Source organism: Patiria miniata, unplaced genomic scaffold (genome assembly GCF_015706575.1).
Source record: "Patiria miniata isolate m_02_andy unplaced genomic scaffold, ASM1570657v1 HiC_scaffold_3, whole genome shotgun sequence".
Taxonomy (NCBI): Eukaryota; Metazoa; Echinodermata; class Asteroidea; order Valvatida; family Asterinidae; genus Patiria; species Patiria miniata.
In genome coordinates, this window is record NW_024037069.1 from 20391651 (window position 1) to 20414243 (window position 22593).

General features: G+C 40.3%; 1 protein-coding gene across 1 annotated transcript in view; it reads right to left on the bottom strand.

Annotated features, from left to right (window-relative positions):
* Nucleotides 1–2617: 2617 nt before the first annotated feature.
* LOC119736545 (neurogenic locus notch homolog protein 1-like) overlaps nt 2618–22593 on the bottom strand; it is a 36332-nt gene continuing 16356 nt past the window's right edge. The window contains exons 18-38 of the mRNA XM_038210559.1: nt 21777–21911; nt 18282–18404; nt 18007–18141; nt 17597–17725; nt 16930–17064; nt 16415–16549; nt 15753–15875; nt 15478–15612; nt 14958–15092; nt 14441–14575; nt 13841–13963; nt 13050–13184; nt 12359–12481; nt 10454–10588; nt 9934–10068; nt 9417–9551; nt 8899–9033; nt 8367–8627; nt 6727–6975; nt 5446–5599; nt 2618–4830 (exon numbers count right to left, since the gene is read on the bottom strand). Coding sequence (XP_038066487.1) covers nt 4707–4830; nt 5446–5599; nt 6727–6975; nt 8367–8627; nt 8899–9033; nt 9417–9551; nt 9934–10068; nt 10454–10588; nt 12359–12481; nt 13050–13184; nt 13841–13963; nt 14441–14575; nt 14958–15092; nt 15478–15612; nt 15753–15875; nt 16415–16549; nt 16930–17064; nt 17597–17725; nt 18007–18141; nt 18282–18404; nt 21777–21911 — 3029 coding nt within the window. The 3' untranslated portion in view covers nt 2618–4706. The remainder of the gene's footprint in view (nt 4831–5445; nt 5600–6726; nt 6976–8366; nt 8628–8898; nt 9034–9416; nt 9552–9933; nt 10069–10453; nt 10589–12358; nt 12482–13049; nt 13185–13840; nt 13964–14440; nt 14576–14957; nt 15093–15477; nt 15613–15752; nt 15876–16414; nt 16550–16929; nt 17065–17596; nt 17726–18006; nt 18142–18281; nt 18405–21776; nt 21912–22593) is intronic.

Consider the following 22593-nt stretch of genomic DNA (forward strand, 5'->3'; position numbering starts at 1 on the left):
AAAGTCATTTATTCAATTGCTAAAACATATCAACTAGGTTCATCACTGTCTCCATTAACCCCACTGTCCTTCAACATGCCCCCATTTCTTTCAACGCAAATCTCTGCCCTGGTTCTCATTGCTATACGCATTTCTGATAACGTATCTCTCTCTGATAACTGCCAATTAGTCTTATGGTGCATGTGGTACAAGGCCATTTCTGGCATACGTCAGGTACATCACTTGGTGCTCAGTCATCCGTGACGGCAAAATTGAGTTCCTGGTGTCAAGGATATTTTTTGAAAGGGAAATAGAGTCCAAACTTCATTGCGTTCAAATTCAGTTCCCCCCCCCCCTAATTTTATGTTTTCTTCTCAAGTTTTTAGAAAAGTAAAGTCCAAAACGCCATAGCGTAGACCCTTATGCGGATGTCGTTTGTGAGAAAAAAATCACAGCCGGGGCGCGTGTATGCTAATGCTACAAAGTCTTCATTGTGCCATACGTATAATCGCACCTTTGTGACTAAACAGCAAAGTTCACCACGGGAAGAAGTGTAGAACTCAGGCAGAAAATGGAAACTGAAATCGAGCAAGCTAGTTTTAAATCGAGAGTGATTCATAGTAAAAGTGTTTCTGCCTCGGAACAGCAAACAGAGCTCTCTTGTTTTTCTGTACTCATTACAAAAGTCATTTCGAATTCAGCATTTTGTGTTCACTATAATTGTCATATTATAAGAATGTTAAAGTTTAACATTTACAATTCACATGAGACGTCATTATCACAAACTGTATTTTTTTTTGGGGGGGGGGCATTCGAAGTGTCCAATTGATTATGGCATAGCTATTAGATTTTTGTATTTCATCCACACTTAAGAACGACATATGAAGGCTTTGGTATATATAATGCTGCAGACCTTATATAATGATGTAGGCCTTAACCCTAACAGGGCCGGGGCGTAATCCGCCCCCCCCCCCCGACTTTTTCGGCGATAGCCTAGATTATTTTTTTTTATTTATTTTTTTGCAACCAGAGCTGTTATGACTTTTTAGCCTCGAGCCTTGCGCATCTTTTGATACCAAAAACATTTAAAAAAAATCCGGGAGAACTGAATTTTCCCATATGCGTCGTGTACACAGGGCAGAACTGCCATCATTCGTACATATGAATAATTATAGCCATACATTTATGATGAGTTGCTCTATGCATGTACCGAGTTTCAAAATGTTTTGTCACTCGATGGCCGAGATCTTAGGGAAATACGCCCCCGCCCCCCGGCTGAAAGATGGTCAAAATAACCCGGCCCTTTTTAGGGTTAAACAGCGTTAAGAAAAAAAATGGATAAACCAAGAGCGTTTGAAGTGTAATGAACAACGTAGTGTATTACACTTACAAAAAAAAAAACCTAACAAATATGGATTTCACTATTTTATCTCGGAGTCCGTAAAACATATTTACAACATGGCCTATTCTCTTATGTACAGTCTGGCCTCATAATCCAAAAAATAAAAAAAATACAAATTATATAGACTTTCTAATGAAGCAAACTTAAACAGAGGTGTCATAATTTTGCAAGAAACCAACCACCATTTATTGCTAAAGGAATGTCCATGTTTGTTTTACCTCACAATTTAATTTATTCTGAACCAGCAGCAACAAACGAAACAGATGAGGTAACATGCACTTAGGAAGAAAATAGTGTAAGGCAACCGAATGTACAGAAATAAAATCCTTAGAGCATCCCTTCTTATTTCTTTGGTTCGCATTTCCGACCCACTCCGTTTTGGACTCCTGACCCAACCAAAAAGAAAATGTTTTATTACCGCCTACCCTATCTGGAACCCAATGAACAAAACAAATAAATACATCAACAAATTTAAAAGCAATACTGAATACAAAATGCAGGCAATCGGGCTTTGTGCTGAAAATCAAAAATGAAATACAGATGTTTACGCAAAGTATGGCTTATCAACCAGTAGAATTACAGAAGAGCGCACGGATGTTGCCTATCATCATTTCAACTGTCTAGGCCTATACAGGGCGAGTAAAAAAGAACGAAACCGAAAATGTCGGGACTATTTTTTTTTTAGTGAAGTTCTGCATGTAGCACTTTCAAAATCTAGGATATAAAAGCCCAATTAATAAGCTTTCTTTTAGTATAAGAATCATTCAAATCACTCATGTAATTTTCGAGTTTCGGAATTTTAAACACAACCGCCGTTTTAAAGTTCTGTCCACAGATCACAAAAAGGCAAGTGTTCTTTCAGCAAAAACGAAAACAAATCCCATCCGGGAATGTGTGTGTGTGAATTATTACCGTTTTGCTGAAAGTGCGCACACCTTTTTTTTGTGATCCGTGGACAGAACTTTAAAACGGTGGTTGTGTTTCAAATTCCGTAACTTCAAAAGTACATGAGTGATATGAATGATTCTTAAACTAAAAACAAGCTTATGACTTGGGCTTTGTATCCTAGATTTTGAAAGTGCTACATGCAGAACTTCACTAAAATAATAGTCCCGACATTTGGGTTTCGTGGTTTTTTTTTACTCACCCTGAAGTATACCTTTACTGGTCTGTCATAGCTGCCACTAAAGCCATGATGCAGATATAATGTAAGCCTGTCAACTTCATCTTGCCAAATATGTTTTCATTATTTTATTCTGTGATATCAACTCATGATAAGCCCATTGCAATAAACAAAGCCGAGACAATACGCACGTGGTATTATTTAACTTAGGTGCAACTTAAACACATTTCTTCAGATTTGTTTTTGACCGACCGACAGACCGAACTTTAGAGGCAAAAACAACATGAGAACCATAGAAATAAAAAGGGACACCCTTCTGAAAAAAAGTAACAAACATTTTAAACAGCCTCATAGCTTTTTATACACAGCATTCATATAACATGGCTTCAAACTACTACAATTTAGTGCAAATATACTTTGTTTGTAAAAAATATATGTAAAACAAAATTATGAATTAAAACAAACAAATAACAGTGATGATTCAGTCATGGTCGTGTCGATATTAAATGTCCTTATTGGCTCTTCTTTATCGAAATTGAGTGTGATCAGGATTATTAAACAACATTTTCTTGCTCAAATATTATGAAACTGACATTTTGTGAAGTTCAAATGAATCATCGAGTGCTTTCCCTAATAAAAAAAATATATATGTCCGAGTACAAAATACATTTTGAATAAAACATACAAATCATAAACACGTTAACAAGTGCAGAGTGCTGCCAGAATCAGCGGTAAAGGAATGCTATTGAAAGGGGGCATTCAAATTTTGATTATGTTTCAACAAAATCTTTACAAGAAAAAGGGAACAAGAAAATTTCGTTAAGGAGGGCACCGATAGATGGCGCTGTTCACATCTGACACTAGTTTACGCACGTATTTCTGTGTCAATTTCAATAGCCAAGTTTTTTTCTTTGTGGAATTACAACCCAAAAATGGCGGGAAAAGCACAATTTCGAAAGTATGTGTGCTCGCGGGAGAGGGCGTTCCCCCTAGTCTCCGATCCCAGTGGCTTCCACCGCAGTTTGGCAGAATGCAAGTGATTAACTTATCTGTAAAAAATATGCTTGAAATACGTCTGTGTAAATTTTGTCGTGTTATAAGCTTTAAATGGAAAGTGGAACTTTTTACTGAAAGTGTGAAACATTAATTGCAAATTCTGGCTACACTCAAGATACATATACGACTGTAAATCACAAACCGATTAATATAGCTTAATTAACTGAAAGCATTTTGCGGCAAAATCATTGCAAGTGTACACTGTGTAATGAGGTAGATTAAACTGCATACAATTAAGATTTGAAGCTCATTGCGAAAAAAAGTTTATAAAAAAAACTTTAAAATTTAAAGAAAATCGTGAACTTCAAACTTTGTTACCAAAAATAGAACCCTAAATAGAAAAAGTAGAAACTAAAGCAATCTTTCTTTTCTTTATTACAAATCTTCAGGAGTCGTGGTGCATTTTGCCCCCTGCCTTCTCCACTATTTACTTGAAAATGAATAAAAAAACAGCTGATTACCGTTTTAAACTTGAATTGACAGGACCATTTTTGTTGACCCACTTTAGACCCAGTAAAAATTCGGGATGGCAGGATTGAAAATAAATCTAGCTGCCATGGAGTGCTGTGGCCTCGTGGTTAAGGGCACTGATTCGTGGTCTGTGGGTAAAGCTGCAGGTTGTGGGTTCGAGTCCAGCCGGGGTCATGGTGCGTGTGGCCTTGGCCAAGGCACTTTGTCACTCATTGCTTCTCTCCACCCAGGAGTAAATGGGTACCTGAGAGGGCAGAGATGGTTATTGTGATTGAATTAGCTTCCTTGTGCCTAACAGGCAGCATCGAGCTGTATACTCCCCAGGGAGCTGAGATGGTATTTGGAATGTTTAACTGGCCCAATAATCAGGGGTAATAATAACACTGTAAGCACTGTGATTCAGTTTACTAATAAGAGCGTTCTTAAATGTGTTGCATATTATTAGCTGCTATTTTTTAAGACCTCATTTTCAGTTGGTCAAATGGGCGTGGTCATGAAAACTGGTTGCAAATGAAGCTACTGATAACCTGTATGTTAAAGACATCAGTTTTTTTTAATGGATGGCACAATCAGATAGCATGGTCAGATGGGTGTGGTTAAATTGGGCCTGGTTTAATGGGTGTGGTCAGATCTGTTAAAGGCAGGGTCAGCGACTCAGTGCAGGATATCAGACGTTTAGGCGATCTCGTGAGTCTGTCCGATGGGTTGTTTGGAATAGCGCGGCTCCTCAGTAGAGTTCTGGCCCTTCAAGATACCCTTGCCACTCCCGACAGAAGACGTCTCGCTATTGGTGCTCTTTCTATTTAAAAAAGGAAAAGGAAAAAAAAAAGAATTGCCTCATATCCTAAAATCTGTTGTTTTACGACCCTCGAACCTTTAGACGTCAGTCGAAAAGTCTGTCTTTCGCAATAACGCTTTTCCCTTTTTCATTAAAAAAATATCAACGGTTCCTCGCATAAGTAACTCTGTTCCATTTTTTGTGTACACCAATAGGGATAAGAGACGGAGGCTTAATTGAAGATCCAAATGCAAGATTAGACAATTTCAGACAATTTTCGTCTTTTTACACCGAACAAAAATACTGATCGATCAAAATTTGAATGTTTTCATTATACAAAATCTGAAACGACATTTGAACTCGTTTGTCAGTCAACTCAAGCTGTACAGTTGCTTTTTATATTACACACAAATTGAGAATGTTGCTTGATATAATACTTGTTTTCTTGGTAAAGATGTCCAAACCAACCGTGCAGTTGTGATGTAGTGAAGCAGTATCCTCCTATTAAATTATATATCCAGAAATAAGAGATTTTTTTCCCTCGCATACTTGCTTTGTTGATTTGAAATATAATTACTTTAAAAAAAAAAATTCCAAAACTTGTCAGAATGAAGAAAGTTTTAAGGGAGTTCCTACCGTTTGTTGTACATGTAGAGCCCGATTAGCATCACGACGGCCAGAACGACGACCAGTGCAACCACGCCGATGACAATTGTCAGCGTCAATTCCTGGCCGTCACCGCCTAACTTGTCCGGCTGTCCGGGCTGCTGGGGTTTCGGATTGCCTGAAGCTAAAATTTAAAAAAGGACAAAATAACTAACGGTGAGGCTCATTAGGAGCTTGGAGTCAAGTCCATCACAAGTCCATCACAAGTCAATCAAAAGTCCATCACAAGTCCATCACAAGTCCATCACAAGTCCATCACAAGTCCATCACAAGTCAATCACAAGTCAATCACAAGTCAATCACAAGTCAATCACAAGTCCATCACAAGTCAATCACAAGTCAATCACAAGTCAATCACAAGTCCATCACAAGTCCTCACAATCCCATCACAAGTCCTCCCAAGTCAATCACAAGTCAATCACAAGACAATCACAAGTCCTCACAAGTCCATCACAAGTCAATCACAAGTCCATCACAAGTCCATCACAAGTCCATCACAAGTCAATCACAATTCCATCACAAGTCCATCACAAGTCCATCACAAGTCAATCACAAGTCAATCACAAGTCCTCACAATCCCATCACAAGTCCTCCCTAGTCCATCACAAGACAATCACAAACAAATCCCTGTGATGCTGAAAGCTAGCCAGACAGTGGACTGGGATCATGTGACGTGACATATTTTTGTTCTTCCTAAAAATGCATTGTTGCACAAAGTGGCACACGCATGAACGAATTATCGATCTTGAATTTTATATAAACATTTTATTATCATTGGGTCAAGGTCTTGGGCCGGACCTTGTGTTGTTTATGATCAGCCGTGCATAAATTTAGGCCTATACTATATTTGAAATCCTGCGCACTGCTCCAGGATGTCACTGGCTCTGCCTCAACATATTGACAGTGAATTGGTGTAGGATTTTGCAAGATCGAGGCAGTGGTCACCCCTCCAAGGGCCACATTCAAGAAATAACCGAGCATTTTACAGAACTGATGAGGCTGTATGCAATTTTTACATGGAGGCAGTTGGAGGATTTTGCAGGATTGAGGTTGCATCCCAGCAATAATTCCTAGGGAGTTAGGGTTAATGAAAAAATGCAGAATTGTATAAAACAGTGCAATCGGTTAAGGGGTGGAAACCTCAGATTCTTCTACGACCAGCTTTTCTTTTCAATTATCATCTCGAAATTTGTTCCTGCAAATTGCTTCTAAGACTCGATAACTCCAAGACGCCGACCTTTATCAACTTACCAGTGATGGTGATGGTGAAGGAGCAAGATCCTTGCAAGTTTGAGTCATCGGTGTAGCGGTAGTAGACGGTGTATTTCCCCGGGCCCAGACGGGAGCCAGACTCCATGGATTGGTAGGTCATGCGGGCAGGGCCGGAGGAGAGAAGCACGGTAGGCATGTCCCAGGTAATCACGGCGGACAACTTGCCTGCAGACAGCTTGTTGGTGATGTCTGGCGGGCAGACGATAGATGGAGGCACATCCCTCACCTCTGCAAGAACAAAACAGATTTGTCAAGAGGTATTATTAAGCACTGTCGATATATTGATATGGCCAAAACAAAGTCTCCGATTTCTGGTATGCACGCGCGTCGCCGTAGCCATGCGCGTCGGCAAAATGAAAAAGTTTTTTTTTTCAATGAAAGATGATGTCTCAAAACCGCCAAACTCACTGGTTTGACTGGAATCCTGCTGCTGCACAATTTTAACATGTTTTTAGATGGGGTTATGATCGAGAAAAAGTTTTATGTGGCCTCTCTTGACTCCCATATATTTGCACTAAGTTTAGTTGGGCACCATTTGCAGTCATCAGCCCACATTTGCTAAAAAAAAACAGGTAAAAAAAAAAAAAGCCGCATCGCCGCACAACTTTTTAGGCAAGCTCCATACCAGAAACAGGAGACTATTTATTTTGGCCTATCACTCGATTATTCAATATTGTTTTGATATCAAAACTGCCAATGATATTTTTCTAATCATATGTAAATATGAACAATTTTGACATTGAGGAACGATATTGACAGTATCAAAATGCGTTACATCATCGTCAAAATACATCTCCCGTTTGTGCTTTTACTTTGCTGCATGAAAATAAAAGTCGGCGGCAAATTGTGTTTGTGAGTGAGAATAAAACATCGCGAAATGCCCAGCGGTGATGCTTTGTGATTTGCGTTTGCTGGAGTTCGTGGTCTCCAATATAATGCAAAACGGCAAAAGAAGCTGCCCTTTTTTTGGCTTGGAGAAGTTTCGTTGTTCACCGTATTTTTTTGTACATTCTCTCAACAGGAATGCCCGGCGCTGTAGTTGATGAAACTAATTTGATTGAGCAATGTGCTCTGGAAAAAGACGTGGGAATTGATTTGTATTTTTGGCAGTTTGACTTTGAAGACGTTCCGTTGTCTGATATGTTCCCACATATTTCTCGCTGGTAACGCCCGGCGTTGCAATTGATTTAAAATAATAACTTGATCATTTGGGCTTTGGAGAAAGGTGTGAGAATTGAGTTGTATATTCTTGGTAGTTTGAACTCTATTTTGCATCATAGGGATGTCAATTCAATTTAATTCAACCTTGGATTTCTAATTCGTGGGTTCCAGTCCAACCAGAAAAAGCTTGTGAATTTTGATCTCACAAGCACTTTGGCAGCAATGAAAATATAGCACTTATGAAATAAAGCCAGCGAAGGGCAATCAAACGGTTACTGCTAGATAGTCCAAAGGTCTGTGAGTCTGAAGGTTCCTTAGTCCCACAACTCAATAGGTGTCGGCCATAGCTGGGGAGCAACTTGGGGTGGACTGGTTTCCCATCCAGGAAGGACATAGAAATGTTTGAACTTGCTGAGTCATATTTGCAGCCTCTGGTACTGAGTTTAATCCGGTCTTACCATAAGTTGTGACTTCAACTTGGAACGTGCAGACGGCAGTATTCCTTGCCGAGTCCTGGGCTTCGTAGGTGATCCTGTGGGTCCCAGGCTGGAAAACTGAACCAGAGAGGGGGCCCTCTACCTGGATGGGTTGAATCGTTTCCCCACTGTCGTCTTCCACGTGTAGTTCAGACCAGGTCACCCTGACCCCGGTGTTACCAGCAGGGATACTGCGAACAATGTTTGCAGGACATCGGCTAAATTCTGGAGGACTGTGATCAACTGTGAGAGGAAAATCAAACAGCCATATTTTAAGCAAATGAGTGCAATCTGTTCAATGAAGCCATTTTGGAGGTACAAAAACACATGAATCTCAGTTTAGGAAATAGACAATGTCTGCACAGACTGAATTCTGTAAGACTGTGTGGAACAGCTGTTTGAGGAAAAGCATTTAAAGCCATTGTTTTCCAGTTGATGAAATAAATGCATTCTGCTGAGTGTTTCTTTGCAATGTCAGTGTTTCTTTACAATGTCACGTCTGTGTAGTGCTTACCTGGCGCGGGATTGGCACAGACATGTCCACATCCATTGGAACAACATTTCTGTCGATCAGGACACAAGGAATCACTAGAACACGCCTCAACGCAGATTCCTGCACCGGTAGGCGCAGGGCACTGGCCAGGCCTTTCTGTTCACAAAACAAGGAGGCAAGATTGAGACATTTATTTTTATTTGGTGAATGTCTGTTTCCTTTAACTTTCAACTCCTATTCAACCACCAGTTCGTTTTGGGCAATTCCACAGAAAATGTTACCTCAGGGTGAAAAAATGAAATTAATCTACAAGCTTAGTTTTCAACTGAAACTCAATGAAGAAGGTCTATAGTTTTGATGATCGGCATCTCTCTAACATTTGGCCCAGGTGCGAATCCCAATTAGGTCAACTTGTTACGTTCAATCGGTGTCTATGAAATCTAGACTCCTATGATGTATGGTGTCTGTTTTACTTGACATGGACTCTAACCCTCACATGTGGACGGACACTTTCCAAACCATTTCCTAGTTATGCTTACCTGACACGGGATTAACGCAGGCATGTCCACATCCATTAGAACAACATTTCTGTCGATCAGGACACGAGGAATCACTAGAACACGCCTCAACGCAGATTCCTGCACCGGTAGGCGCTGGGCATTGGCCCGGCCTTTCTGTTTACAAAACAAGGAGGCAAGATTGAGATATTTATTTGTATTTCGTTAATGTCTGTTTACTTTAACTTTCAACTCCTTTTCAACCACCAGTTCGTTTTGGGCAATTCCACAGAAAATGTTACCTCAGGGTGAAAAAATGAAATTTATCTACAAGCATAGTTTTCAACTGAAACTCAATGAAGAATGTCTATATGTTTGATGATCAGCATCTCTGTAACATGTGGCCCAGGGGCAAATCCCAATTAGGTCAACTTGTTACGCTCGATCGGTGTCTATGAAATCTAGACTCCTATGATGTATGGTGTCTTTTTACTTGACATGGACTCTAACCCTCACATGTGGACGGACACTTTCCAAACCATTTCCTAGTTATGCTCACCTGACACGGGATTAACGCAGGCATGTCCACATCCATTAGAACAACATTTCTGTCGATCAGGACACGAGGAATCACTAGAACAGGCCTCAACGCAGATTCCTGCACCGGTAGGCGCTGGGCACTGGCCCGGCCTTTCTGTTCACAAAACGAGGAGAAAAGTTTGGGACATTTATTTTTATCTGGTGAATGTCTGTTTACTTTAACTTTCAACTCCTTTTCAACCACCAGTTCGTTTTGGGCAATTCCACAGAAAATGTTACCTCAGGGTGAAAAGAAGAAATTTATATACAGGCTTAGTTTTCAACTGAAACTCAATGAAGAAGGTCTATATTTTTGATAATCAGCATCTCTCTAACATTTGGCACAGGGGCGAATCCCAATTAGGTCAACTTGTTACATTCGATCGGTGTCTATGAAATCTAGACTCCTATGATGTATGGTGTCTTTTTTACTTGACATGGACTTTCTAACCCTCACATATGGACGGACACTTTCCAAACCATTTCCTAGGTATGCTTACCTGACACGGGATTGGCACAGACATGTCCACATCCATTAGAACAACATTTCTGTCGATCAGGACACAAGGAATCACTAGAACACGCCTCAATGCAGATTCCTGCACCCATTATCTGCGGACATTCACCTGGCCTTTCTGTTTACAAAACAAGGAGGCAAGATTGAGATATTCATTTTTATCCCTCTGGCTTTTAAGTCAGACAGGGGGATATTGCGATCGCGTATTCCTTCTGTGTGTCTGTGTGTGGGTGTGCTTATCTATGATCTGGTACACGGTACCCTGTGGAGACATGGGTATAATAGGGAACAAAAGATTGAATATGTCTCCACAAGGTTATCATGAAAAATATACATTTTACTCAAAAATTAGGAATTTCCAAGGTGTGTTGATCTGTCGCAAATTGAAGTTTTTTATCAAAGGGATATTAAGTCGGAATTGCAGCCCAGGAAATTAATTCGGGTTAAAATAGGAGCTTTTTCAAAGTACACTTTCAAACTCGAAAACTTTTGTACACGAGAACAAAGAAATGACTCCACAAGGATACAAATTCCAGTATGGATGTATGTATGACTGTGTGTACTTGTTCTACATAACCCCAGAGGACCGACACACAAAGGGAGCACAACAGATCCTTTCAGTCCTTGGGAGTTGGGTCTTTTGTTGGAAACGGTCCTCTGTAGTAAGTCTGTGTGCTTAGACTATGGGAGAGTGTTATATTACAGGGACAAAGGGAAACACAAAGCACTGTCCTCGAGAGTATAGTAAAACATGACTGTGTGTTCCATTTTGGTTTGGTTCACTGATGCCTGTACAGGTACACAAACTGACTGACATATACGTTAGATTCAATAGTAACACTACTGGAGCTGAGCTCTCCAGAGACCTCGTAAGTATCTGTGATGGAAAGGATTTTTATGACGTCGGCCTTCTCTCCACAGACTGGCGGTGATATTGTGGGTTTCAAGGAGACATTTTGTTTTCCTTGTACAATAATTCTGTATGTTAGGTTTAGTTTTGACTTATAGCTAGTGCATATATGTGACCTACTGAGGCAAAATGAGGAATGTCCCCCAAAACCTTGTTTTGAGTAATCGACGCCTGAAGTCGGATATACTAGAAAAATCATGTCAAAATCGATATTGATATTTTCTTACTTCTGAGTAGCCAAGGTATCCAAGATTCAAACTATGGGGTCTTTTTTATTGGGAGGGGGGGGGGAAATATCCACCAAAGTGGAAAAACTGAAGAACATTTTTTCACTGCCGTTGGTGGCACAATGTGTGTCTTTTTTTCAAAGCCGTTTTTCTCGAAATGAGGTTAGCGAAACTTGGCAGGACACTGTTGACGTTCCTGCGGCGTAAATTAAGCTAAAGAAATCAATGTGGTATCGCTGGCAAGCCAAAGATTTGCGCTTTAACATGATGTACATAACGTGAAAATTCAAGGGTGGGGGTTATTCCTCATTATGCTATGGCAGGTCACATATTTTAACTATGTTTGATGGTTTGATTCAATTTCCTTCTTTTGCTGTAAGCACACGTTTTAGTTAGGGAGTTGTTCGCTTGTTCTTCAAGTCGTTTGTCTGTGATTTGCTTGAAATATCTGGACCACCTGTTGGTTGTTTCAGTTGACAAAAAAATATGTACATGTGCCTATACACACTTCGTCACAGCCCAATATTTTCGGTACCATACACATGTACATGTACATATGACTTGGATGACGGTCCTACATGACAGATGTCACTAAAACAATTGTCAAAACAGCCTGCCAGTGGGATCGTGCAAGTTTTACTTGATGTATTTTTATTTGGTGAATATCTGTTTACTTTAACTTCCAACTCCTATTCAACCACCAGTTCGTAAATTTGCTTTCTTTCAAAAGTTGGATGTAAACTGCACTGACCTGAACTTGTTTCGCAGTTTGATCCGTAGAATCCATCGGGGCAAATACACGTGTAGGACTCCGGCAATGTTTCGACACGCTGACAGTTACCGCCATTAAGACAAGGGTTCGGGTTGCAGATATCTGAAGAACAAGAAAAGTGTATTGAAGTGATCAATTTCAGTAAAAAACAGCGTCGTTAATGAAATCACAATGGGTCAAATAGTTTCATAATATCCTGATAATCTTATAGTTCAGAAGAAAAAATTATTTTTCTTTTTTCAAAAACTTGTAATAATTACAATAGTAACACAAGATCCAGGAGCAAACTGAATGGAGGTGTCCAACGTAAACATTTGTTGAGTAAGAAAACGTGTTTCTGGGGGGAAAAAAGGTGAAAAGGCCAAAGTACAATGTGATGTAAATGGATCTTGAATGCTTTTCCTTTGGGGGTGTTTTGTATTGGTTTTGAGGTTTTTTTTGGTGTATTCATGGTTTTCTTCTCAGCTTATAAACTTGCTAAGCTTATATCTGCCCAGCTTCTCCCTAACATTTGGACCAGGTGCGAATCCCAATCAGGTCAATTTGTTACATTCGATTGGTGTCTATCAAATTTAAACTACTATGATATATGGTGTCTTTTTACTTGACATGGACTCTAACCCTCACATATGGACAGACACCTTCCAAACTATTTCCTAGTTATGCTTACCTGGCGCGGGATTAACGCAGCCATGTCCACATCCATTAGAACAACATTTCTGTCGATCAGGACACGAGGAATCACTAGAACACGCCTCAACGCAGATTCCTGCACCGGTAGGCGCTGGGCATTGGCCCGGCCTTTCTGTTTACAAAACAAGGAGGCAAGATTGAGACATTTATTTTTATTTGGTGAGTGTCTGTTTCCTGTAACTTTCAACTCCTATTCAACCACGAGTTCGTTTTGGGCAATTCCACAGAAAATGTTACCTCACGGTAAAAAAATGAAATTAATCTACAAGCTTAGTTTTCAACTGAAACTCAATGAAGAAGGTCTATATTTTTGATGATCAGCATCTCTCTAACATGTGGCCCAGGTGCGATTCCCAATTTGGTCAACTTCTTACGTTCAATCGGTGTCTGTGAAATTCGACTCCTATGAAGTCTGGTGTCTTTTTACTTGATACGGACTTAGAGTCCCTTTACATGTGACCTGTCACTTTCCAAACCATTTTCTTGGTATGCTTACCTGACACGGGATTGGCGCAGACATGGCCACATCCATTAGAACAACATTTCTGTCGATCAGGACACGAGGAATCACTAGAACACGCCTCAATGCAGATTCCTGCACCAGTTATCTGTGGGCATTCGCCTGGCCTCTCTGTTTACAAAACAAGGAGGCAAGATTGAGACGCGAATCTTTGTTTTGTGTATGTCTGTTTACTTTAACTTCCAACTCCTATTCAACCACCAGTTCGTTTTGCTTTCTTTCAAAAGTTGGATGTAAACTGCACTGACCTGAACTTGTCTCGCAGTTTGCTCCGTAGAATCCATCGGCGCAAACACACGTGTAAGGCCCCAGAGTTGTATTGCTATGCTGACAGATACCACCATTAAGACAAGGGTTCGGGTTGCAGACATCTGAAGAACAAGAAAAGTGTATTGAAGTGATCAATTTCAGTAAAAAATAGCGTCATTAATGAAATCACAATGGGTCAAACAGTTTTTTCGCTTGCTAGTGCTCTTATAGTTTCTTAAGAAAGCCTTGTTTTTTTACACACAAAAAAGGTGAAAGGCATACATGTACAAACATGTCCCAGAAAAAAAGTTTAAGAGGCCAAGCTGCAATGTGATGTAAACGGATTTGATCAAATTTCCTTTTTTGGGGGCAGGGGTGTTTTGTTTGTGTTTTGTTTTTTTCTCGGTGTATCAAGTTGCTAAGCTATATCGTCAGCTCAGCAGTTTCCTAATGTTTGGCCCAGGTACGAATCCCGATTAAGTCAACTGTTTACGTTCGACTGGTGTCATATGAAGTCTGGTCTCTCTCACTTGATATGGGCTCCTAGCAGGTTCACATGTGACCTGTCACTTCCCAAACTATTTCCTAGTTATGCTTACCTGACACGGGAATAACGCAGACATGACCACATCCATTAGAACAACATTTCTGTCGATCAGGACACAATGAATCACTAGAACACGCCTCAACACAGATTCCTGCACCGGTAGGCGCTGGGCATTGGCCCGGCCTTTCTGTTTACAAAACGAGGAGACAAGTTTGGGACATTTATTTTTATTTGGTGAATGTTTGTTTACTTTAACTTTCAACTCCTTTTCAACCACCAGTTCGTTTTGGGCAATTCCACAGAAAATGTTACCTCAGGGTGAAAAAAAGAAATTGATATACAGGCTTAGTTTTCAACTGAAACTCAATGAGAAAGGTCTATATTTTTGATGATCAGCATCTCTCTAGTATTTGGCCCAGGTGCGAATCCCAATTAGGTCAGCTTGTTCCGTTCGATCGGTGTTTATCAAATTTAAACTCCTAAGATGTATGGTGTCTTTTTACTTCACATGGACTTTAACCCTCACATGTGGACGGACACTTTCCAAACCAATGCCTAGGTATGCTTACCTGACACGGGATTGGCACAGACATGGCCACATCCATTAGAACAACATTTCTGTCGATCAGGACACGAGGAATCACTAGAACACGCCTCAACGCAGATTCCTGCACCGGTAGGCGCTGGGCATTGGCCCGGCCTTTCTGTTTACAAAACGAGGAGACAAGTTTGAGACATTTATTTGTATTTGGTGAATGTCTGTTTACTTTAACTTTCAACTCCTTTTCAACCACCAGTTCGTTTGGGCAATTCCACAGAAAATATTACCTCAGGGTGAAAAAATGAAATTAATCTACAAGCTTAGTTTTCAACTGAAACTCAATGAAGAAGGTCTATATTTTTGATGATCAGCATCTCTCTAACATGTGGCCCAGGGGCGAATCCCAATTAGGTCAACTTGTTACGTTCAATCGGTGTCTGTGAAATTTCGACTCCTATGAAGTCTGGTGTCTTTTTACTTGATATGGACTTAGAGTCCCTTTTACATGTGACCTGTCTCTTTCCAAACTATTTCCTAGGTATGCTTACCTGACACGGGATTAACGCAGGCATGTCCACATCCATTAGAACAACATTTCTGCGGTTCAGGACACAAGGAATCACTAGAACACGCCTCAACGCAGATTCCTGCACCGGTAGGCGCTGGGCATTGGCCCGGCCTTTCTGTTTACAAAACAAGGAGGCATTATTGAGACATGAATCTTTATTTTGTGTACGTCTGTTTACTTTAACTGTCAACTCCTATTCAACCACCAGTTTGTAAATTTGCTTTCAATTAAACGTTGGATATTAACTGCACTGACCTGAACTTGTCTCGCAGTTTGATCCGTAGAATCCAGCGGCGCAAAAACACGTGTAAGGCCCCAGAGTTGTATTGCTATGCAGACAGATACCACCATTAAGACAAGGGTTCGGGTTGCAGACATCTGAAGAACAAGAAAAGTGTATTGAAGTGATCACTTTCAGTAAAAAATGGCGTCGTTAATGAAATCACAATGGGTCAAATAGTTTTTTCGCTTGCTAGTGCTCTAATAGTTTCTTAAGAAAGCCTTGTTTTTGTACACACACAAAAGGTGAAAGGCATACAACAGTTAACACAAGATCCAGGAGTCAACTGAATGGAACTGTTGAAAGCAAACAAATTGTTGAGTACAAACATGTCCCCGACAAAAAAGTTTAAGAGGCCAAGCTGCAATGTGATGTAAACGGATTTGATCAAATTTTCTTTTTTGGGGGCAGGGGTGTTTTGTTTGTGTTTTATTTTTTTCTCGGTGTATCAATTTGCTAAGCTATATCGTCAGCTCAGCAGTTTCCTAATGTTTGGCCCAGGTACGAATCCCGATTAAGTCAACTGTTTACGTTCGACTGGTGCCATATGAAGTCTGGTCTCTCTCACTTGATATGGGCTCCTAGCAGGTTCACATGTGACCTGTCACTTCCCAAACTATTTCCTAGTTATGCTTACCTGACACGGGATTAACGCAGGCATGTCCACATCCATTAGAACAACATTTCTGTCGATCAGGACACGAGGAATCACTAGAACAGGCCTCAACGCAGATTCCTGCACTGGTAGGCGCTGGGCACTGGCCCGGCCTTTCTGTTCACAAAACGAGGAGAAAAGTTTGGGACAGTTATTTTTATTTGGTGAATGTCTGTTTACTTTAACTTTCAACTCCTATTCAACCACCAGTTCGTTTTGGGCAATTCCACAGAAAATGTTACCTCAGGGTGAAAATGAAATTAATCTACAAGCTTAGTTTTCAACTGAAACTCAATGAAGAAGGTCTATATTTTTGATGATCAGGATCTCTCTAGCATTTGGAAAAGGTGCGAATCCCAATTAGGTCAACTTGTTACGTTCGATTGGTGTCTATGAAATTTAGACTCCTATGCAGTCTGCTGTCTTTTCACATGATATGGACTCTAACTCTCACATGTGAACAGACATCTTCCAAACAATTTCCTAGTTATGGTTACCTGACACAGGATTTAGGCAGGCATGTCCACATCCATTAGAACAACATTTCTGTCGATCGGGGCACGAGGAATCACTAGAACAGGCCTCAATGCAGATTCCTGCACCGGTAGGCGGTGGGCATTGGCCTGGCCTTTCTGTTTACAAAACAAGGAGGCAAGATTGAGAATGTGTGTTTACTTTAATGTTCAGCTGATGTGCAACCACCATTCATATTGCTTTGAAAAGTTAAAAGAGTAACATTACATCATTCTGCTTGGAAGGACTCATTTTCTTTTCTTATTTCCTTTTCTATCTTTTGTGTATAGCCCTCATCTTGATATGAGCTGCCCTTCAACATGGCTTTGTAAAAAAAAAGTAAAATTACATGAACAGAATAAAAACTTGTTTCACATATCAGTCAGTTCAGGAGATTTTAACTGCCAAATTCATGTAGCTGTTAAGTACAGAAATTTGCTGGGTGCAAAACAATGCTTAGAAAAGCAGGTTACCAGCCAAACTAGTCATGGGACTTTTATTGCCTTTTACTGGTTCTCAGTTTGTTGGTTTTCTTTTTCTAGTTGAAAAAATCTACCAGGAACGAGTGGTCAATCGGGTCATTTAAACAGCAATCGATTCAGTTGATACAGATTCTCACGATTTTTAATTGACATCATTCTCAGCACTTACCAGTGCCGGTTCCCGTTTGACAGTTGAACCCGGTGAACCCGGAAGTACAATGGCAGGTATAGCTACCGTTGAATGAAGTACAGATGCCGCCATTTTGACACGGAGCAGATTGACACACGTCAACAGAAACTGTAAAAAAAGGTCATTATTTTCACGATTTAGCACAAAAATATTGGAATTATTTTTGTCCGGTACAAAATCACGTCTCAGTTATCATCATTCAGTCTAAATCAAAATTTGTGACTAACTCTATGTGAATAACGTTATTTGCTCTTGATTTTGTCTACTGTTAGACTGTTTTCATTCTTTCTTGTGCAACAAGTTGATGAAAATCAGGTTCTACTTTCTTTGCGAGGATTGTGCTCAGTTAAAGGTGTATTGCTCCTAGCTGCGGTACCGATGGTGCTTACCTGGCACAGGAGTGGTGCAGACATGGCCACATCCATTCAAACAACATTTCTGTCGATCAGGACACGAGGAATCACTAGAACACGCCTCAACGCAGATTCCTGCACCGGTAGGTGGTGGGCATTGGCCCGGCCTTTCTGTTTACAAAACAAGGAGGCAAGATTGAGACGTGAATCTTTATTTTGTGTATGTCTGTTTACTTTAACTGTCAACTCCTATTCAACCACCAGTTTGTAAATTTGCTTTCTTTCAAAAGTTGGATGTAAACTGCACTGACCTGAACTTGTCTCGCAGTTTGATCCGTAGAATCCAGCGGCGCAAAAACACGTGTAAGACCCCGGCGATGTATAGCTTTGATAACAGTTACCGCCATTAAGACAAGGGTTCGGATTGCAGACATCTGAAGAACAAGAAAAGTGTATTGAAGTGATCAATTTCAGTAAAAAATAGCGTCGTTAATGAAATCACAATGGGTCAAATAGTTGTGTAACATCCTGGTAATCTTATAGTTCAGAAGAAAGACTTATTTGTCTTTTTCAAAAAGGTGGAATAATAACACTAGTAACACAAGATCAAGGAATGGAGCAGTCCAATGCTAACATTTGTTGAGTAAGAAAACATATTTCTAGCAAAAAAAAGTTTAAACTCTAAACTACAACGTGCTGTAAATGGAATTTGACCGATTTTCCATTTTTGGGGTGGGTGTGTTTTATATTGGTTTTGAGGTTTTTTGTTTGTGTCTTCATGGGTTTTTTTCTCAGCTTATAAACTTGCTAGGATTATATCTGCCCAGCATCTCCCTAACATTTGGCCCAGGTGCGAATCCCAATTAGGTCAATTTCTTACGTTCGATTGGTGTCTATGAAATTTAGACTCCTATGAAGTTTGGTATCTTTTCACATGATATGGACTCTAACTCTCACATGTGAACAGACACCTTCCAAACCATTTCCTAGTTATGTTTACCTGACACAGGATTGGTGCAGGCATGTCCACATCCATTAGAACAACATTTCTGTTGATCGGGACACGAGGAATCACTAGAACAGGCCTCAATGCAGATTCCTGCACCGGTAGGCGGTGGGCATTGGCCTGGCCTTTCTGTTTACCAAACAAGGAGGCAAGATTGAGATATTTATTTTTATTTGGTGAATGTCTGTTAATACTTTTAACTTTCGGCTCCAATTCAACCACCACTCATATTGCTGTGGAAAGTTAAAGTGTAACCTCAGTAATTATCTTTCCACTTGAAGAACTAATTTTCTTTTTCTTAAGATTTCCTTTTCTATCCCTTCTATATGTAGGCCTCTGAAGACGTCCTTACTAAGGATGGAATATCAGCCCACTCTAATTCTTTGATTTAAAAACCAAGCAGTTAGGGAGATTTCAGCCCACAGTTGTAAAGTGCATAAATTGCCGGCTACAAAAAAAAATTGTTTCAGAGAAGCGAGGTTACCAGCTGAACTAGTCATGTGATTTATATTGCTTTCACTGGTTCCCAGCTTGTTTGTGTTCGTCTTCTAGTTGAACAATGCCTTCATCGACAAGAAGTCCAAGGAAATCATGAGTAACCAACCTGGGGTTGGGCTGGGCGTTGTTGATGTATGACCGTACATCTCACAGTGTGTACCGGTGTAGCCTGGCCTACAGAAGCACACATATCTGCCTACACCGTCGATGCATGTACCGCCATTCACGCATGGACTAGATGCACATTCATCTATGATACCTAGCAGAAGCAAAGAAAATAGGATGCATTTACTCAAATTCTTCTTTTACGCAACTCGATACATTATTGAAACTCTCTGGTTACTACGCACTAATCAGGATTCAAGAATTCATTCACCAATCTCGCAGAAGGTCCCCACGTATCCACTTAGACACACACACCAGAAACTGTTGACTGAATCCACACAGGTTCCTCCATTCCTACAAGGCGAGCTGGCACATTCATTGATTTCTGTGAAATACACACAAAGGAATACTCATTGAAAAAAACACACAGACATGTACATGTCAGTAACGTGTTTCTAAAAGGTAGTGTTATTATTTGTGACCCGCTCTCAAAATCTATGATATCTAGCAGAAGCAAAGAAATAGGATGCATTTTACTCAAATTCTTCTTTTACGCAACTCGATACATTATTGAAACTCTCTGGGTTCAAAAGGTAGAAAAGAAGGGGTAATTACTTATCGGCAAAGTGTGGGATTCATTCAATATAATATTCATGTTTCACCCTTTTTATTCATTTAAAATAAGAAATCGTCATTAAATCAATGAATAACTTCATTTGCTCATTTGTTTTGCCTACTAGTAGAAAAAAATATTTGCTTTCTTTTATTTGCAACAAGTTGATACGAATAAGTTTCTGCTTTCTTATGATGTTTGGTCAGTTCCCATTTAGCAACGAGAAAACATTATTAAGAAATAAAACGTTGTGCTAAAATTGACGGTACTCCCACAGAACTCCATCCAAATCAAATTTGATGTTGCAAGTTTGAAAATATAAAACTTAAGGAAACTTAAGGGGACAATTATTGTGTAGGCCTATGTGGTAAAGTTGTTTGCTTCTATACCTGTATCACATCGAACACCGACATATCCTGGTGTGCAATGACACTGGTATGAGTTGGTCGTAGAAACACAGAGCCCTCCATTCAGACATGGGTGAGATGAACAGTAATCTTCAAGAAATTAGAGAACAAAAATAACAGCGTTGTTGTTGAAACCCTAATGCCAGAGTTTGTCGAAAAGGGCAAACTGACATTCCAAACTTAAATACCACGTCTAACTGAAGTTATCATGCAGAAACCATTGACTCACCATGGTGACCTTGACCTTTGACTTTTTGACCTGAAAACCAATCCCAACTTGCCTTCTCCCAAGAACAAACCCCCTTACAAGTTACAATCCCAAACAACATTTCTAACTAAAGTTATCATCCGGAAACTAAGCTGCCCGGACGGACACTCCGGACAGACGGCCGTTCTAGCCAGACGGACTTGTGGGGTGATAGCATTGTGTTCCCATTATCCCTTTTTCTAAAGATTCCCTTCTGGGGTGATGTTTTTCCATTGTGTAAAAAGTGGGGTGATGTGTCCTGAAAGGAACATCACCCCACAAGGGTGGTCTGGTCAGAACGGCCCGACGGAACGGACGGACAGACGCCGTTGGCAATGACAATACCCCTCGAGCCTCTCGGCTGAGGGGTAAAAATGTGATTTATTCGAGTGGACGCCAAAATGGTTTCAACTTAGTTGAAAGAAGATTGATGTGGATGGTTGCAAATCTCTGTAAAAAAAACATTCCTATGCAGTGCTGCAGCAATTAAGGTCAGTTTAATTAGGGGTAAAAAGGTCCTGAAAAGGGCACTCGCACATCCGTGCCGAAATCAAGATCAAGGAGTCAACTGAATGGAGCTGTTGAAACAAAACAACTGTTGAGTACAAACGTGTTCCTGGCAAAGAAAGTTAAAGAGGCCAAACTACTAGTAATGTAAATGGATTGTGGATGTTTTTTATTTGTTTTGTTGGGTTTTTTGTGTATGTCTTGGGGTTTTTTCTCAGTGTATAAATTTGCTAAGCTACATCTGCACAGCTGTTTACTAACTTTTGGCCCAGGTGCGAATCCCGATTCAGTCAACTTTTTACGTTCGACTGGTGTCATATGAACTCTGGGCTCCTATAAAGTCTGGTCTCTCTCACTTGATATGGGCTCCTAGCAGGTTCACGTGACCTGTCACTTCCCAAACTATTTCCTAGTTATGCTTACCTGGCGCGGGATTAATGCAGGCATGTCCACATCCATTAGAACAACATTTCTGTCGATCAGGACACGAGGAATCACTAGAACAGGCCTCAACGCAGATTCCTGCACCGGTAGGCGGTGGGCATTGGCCTGGCCTTTCTGTTTACACAAGGAGGCAAGATTGAGATATTTATTTTTATTTGGTGAATGTCTGTTAATAACTTTAACTTTCAGCTCCAATTCAACCACCACTCATATTGCTGTGGAAATTTAAAGTGTAACCTCAGTAATTATCTTTCCACTTGGAAGAACTAATTTTCCTTTTCTTAAGATTTCCCTTTCCATCCCTTCTATATGTAGGCCTCTGAAGACGTCCTTACTAAGGATGGAATATATCAGCCCACTCTAATTCTTTGATTCAAAAACCAAGCAGTTAAAGAGATTTCAGCCCACAGTTGTAAAGTGCATAAATTGCCGGCTACAAGAAAAATTGTTTCAGAGAGAAGCGAGGTTACCAGCTGAACTAGTCATGTGATTTATATTGCTTTCACTGGTTCCCAGCTTGTTCGTGTTCGTCTTCTAGTTGAACAATGCCTTCATCTACAAGAAGTCCAAGGAAATCATGAGTAACCAACCTGGGGTTGGGCTGGGCGTTGTTGATGTATGACTGTACACCTCACAGTGTGTACCGGTATAGCCTGGCCTACAGGAGCAATCATATCTGCCTACACCGTCGAAGCATGTACCGCCATTAAGGCATGGGACAGACGCACATTCATTTAAATCTAGCAGAATCAAAGAAAATAGGATTCATTTACTCAAATTCTTCTTTCATGCAACC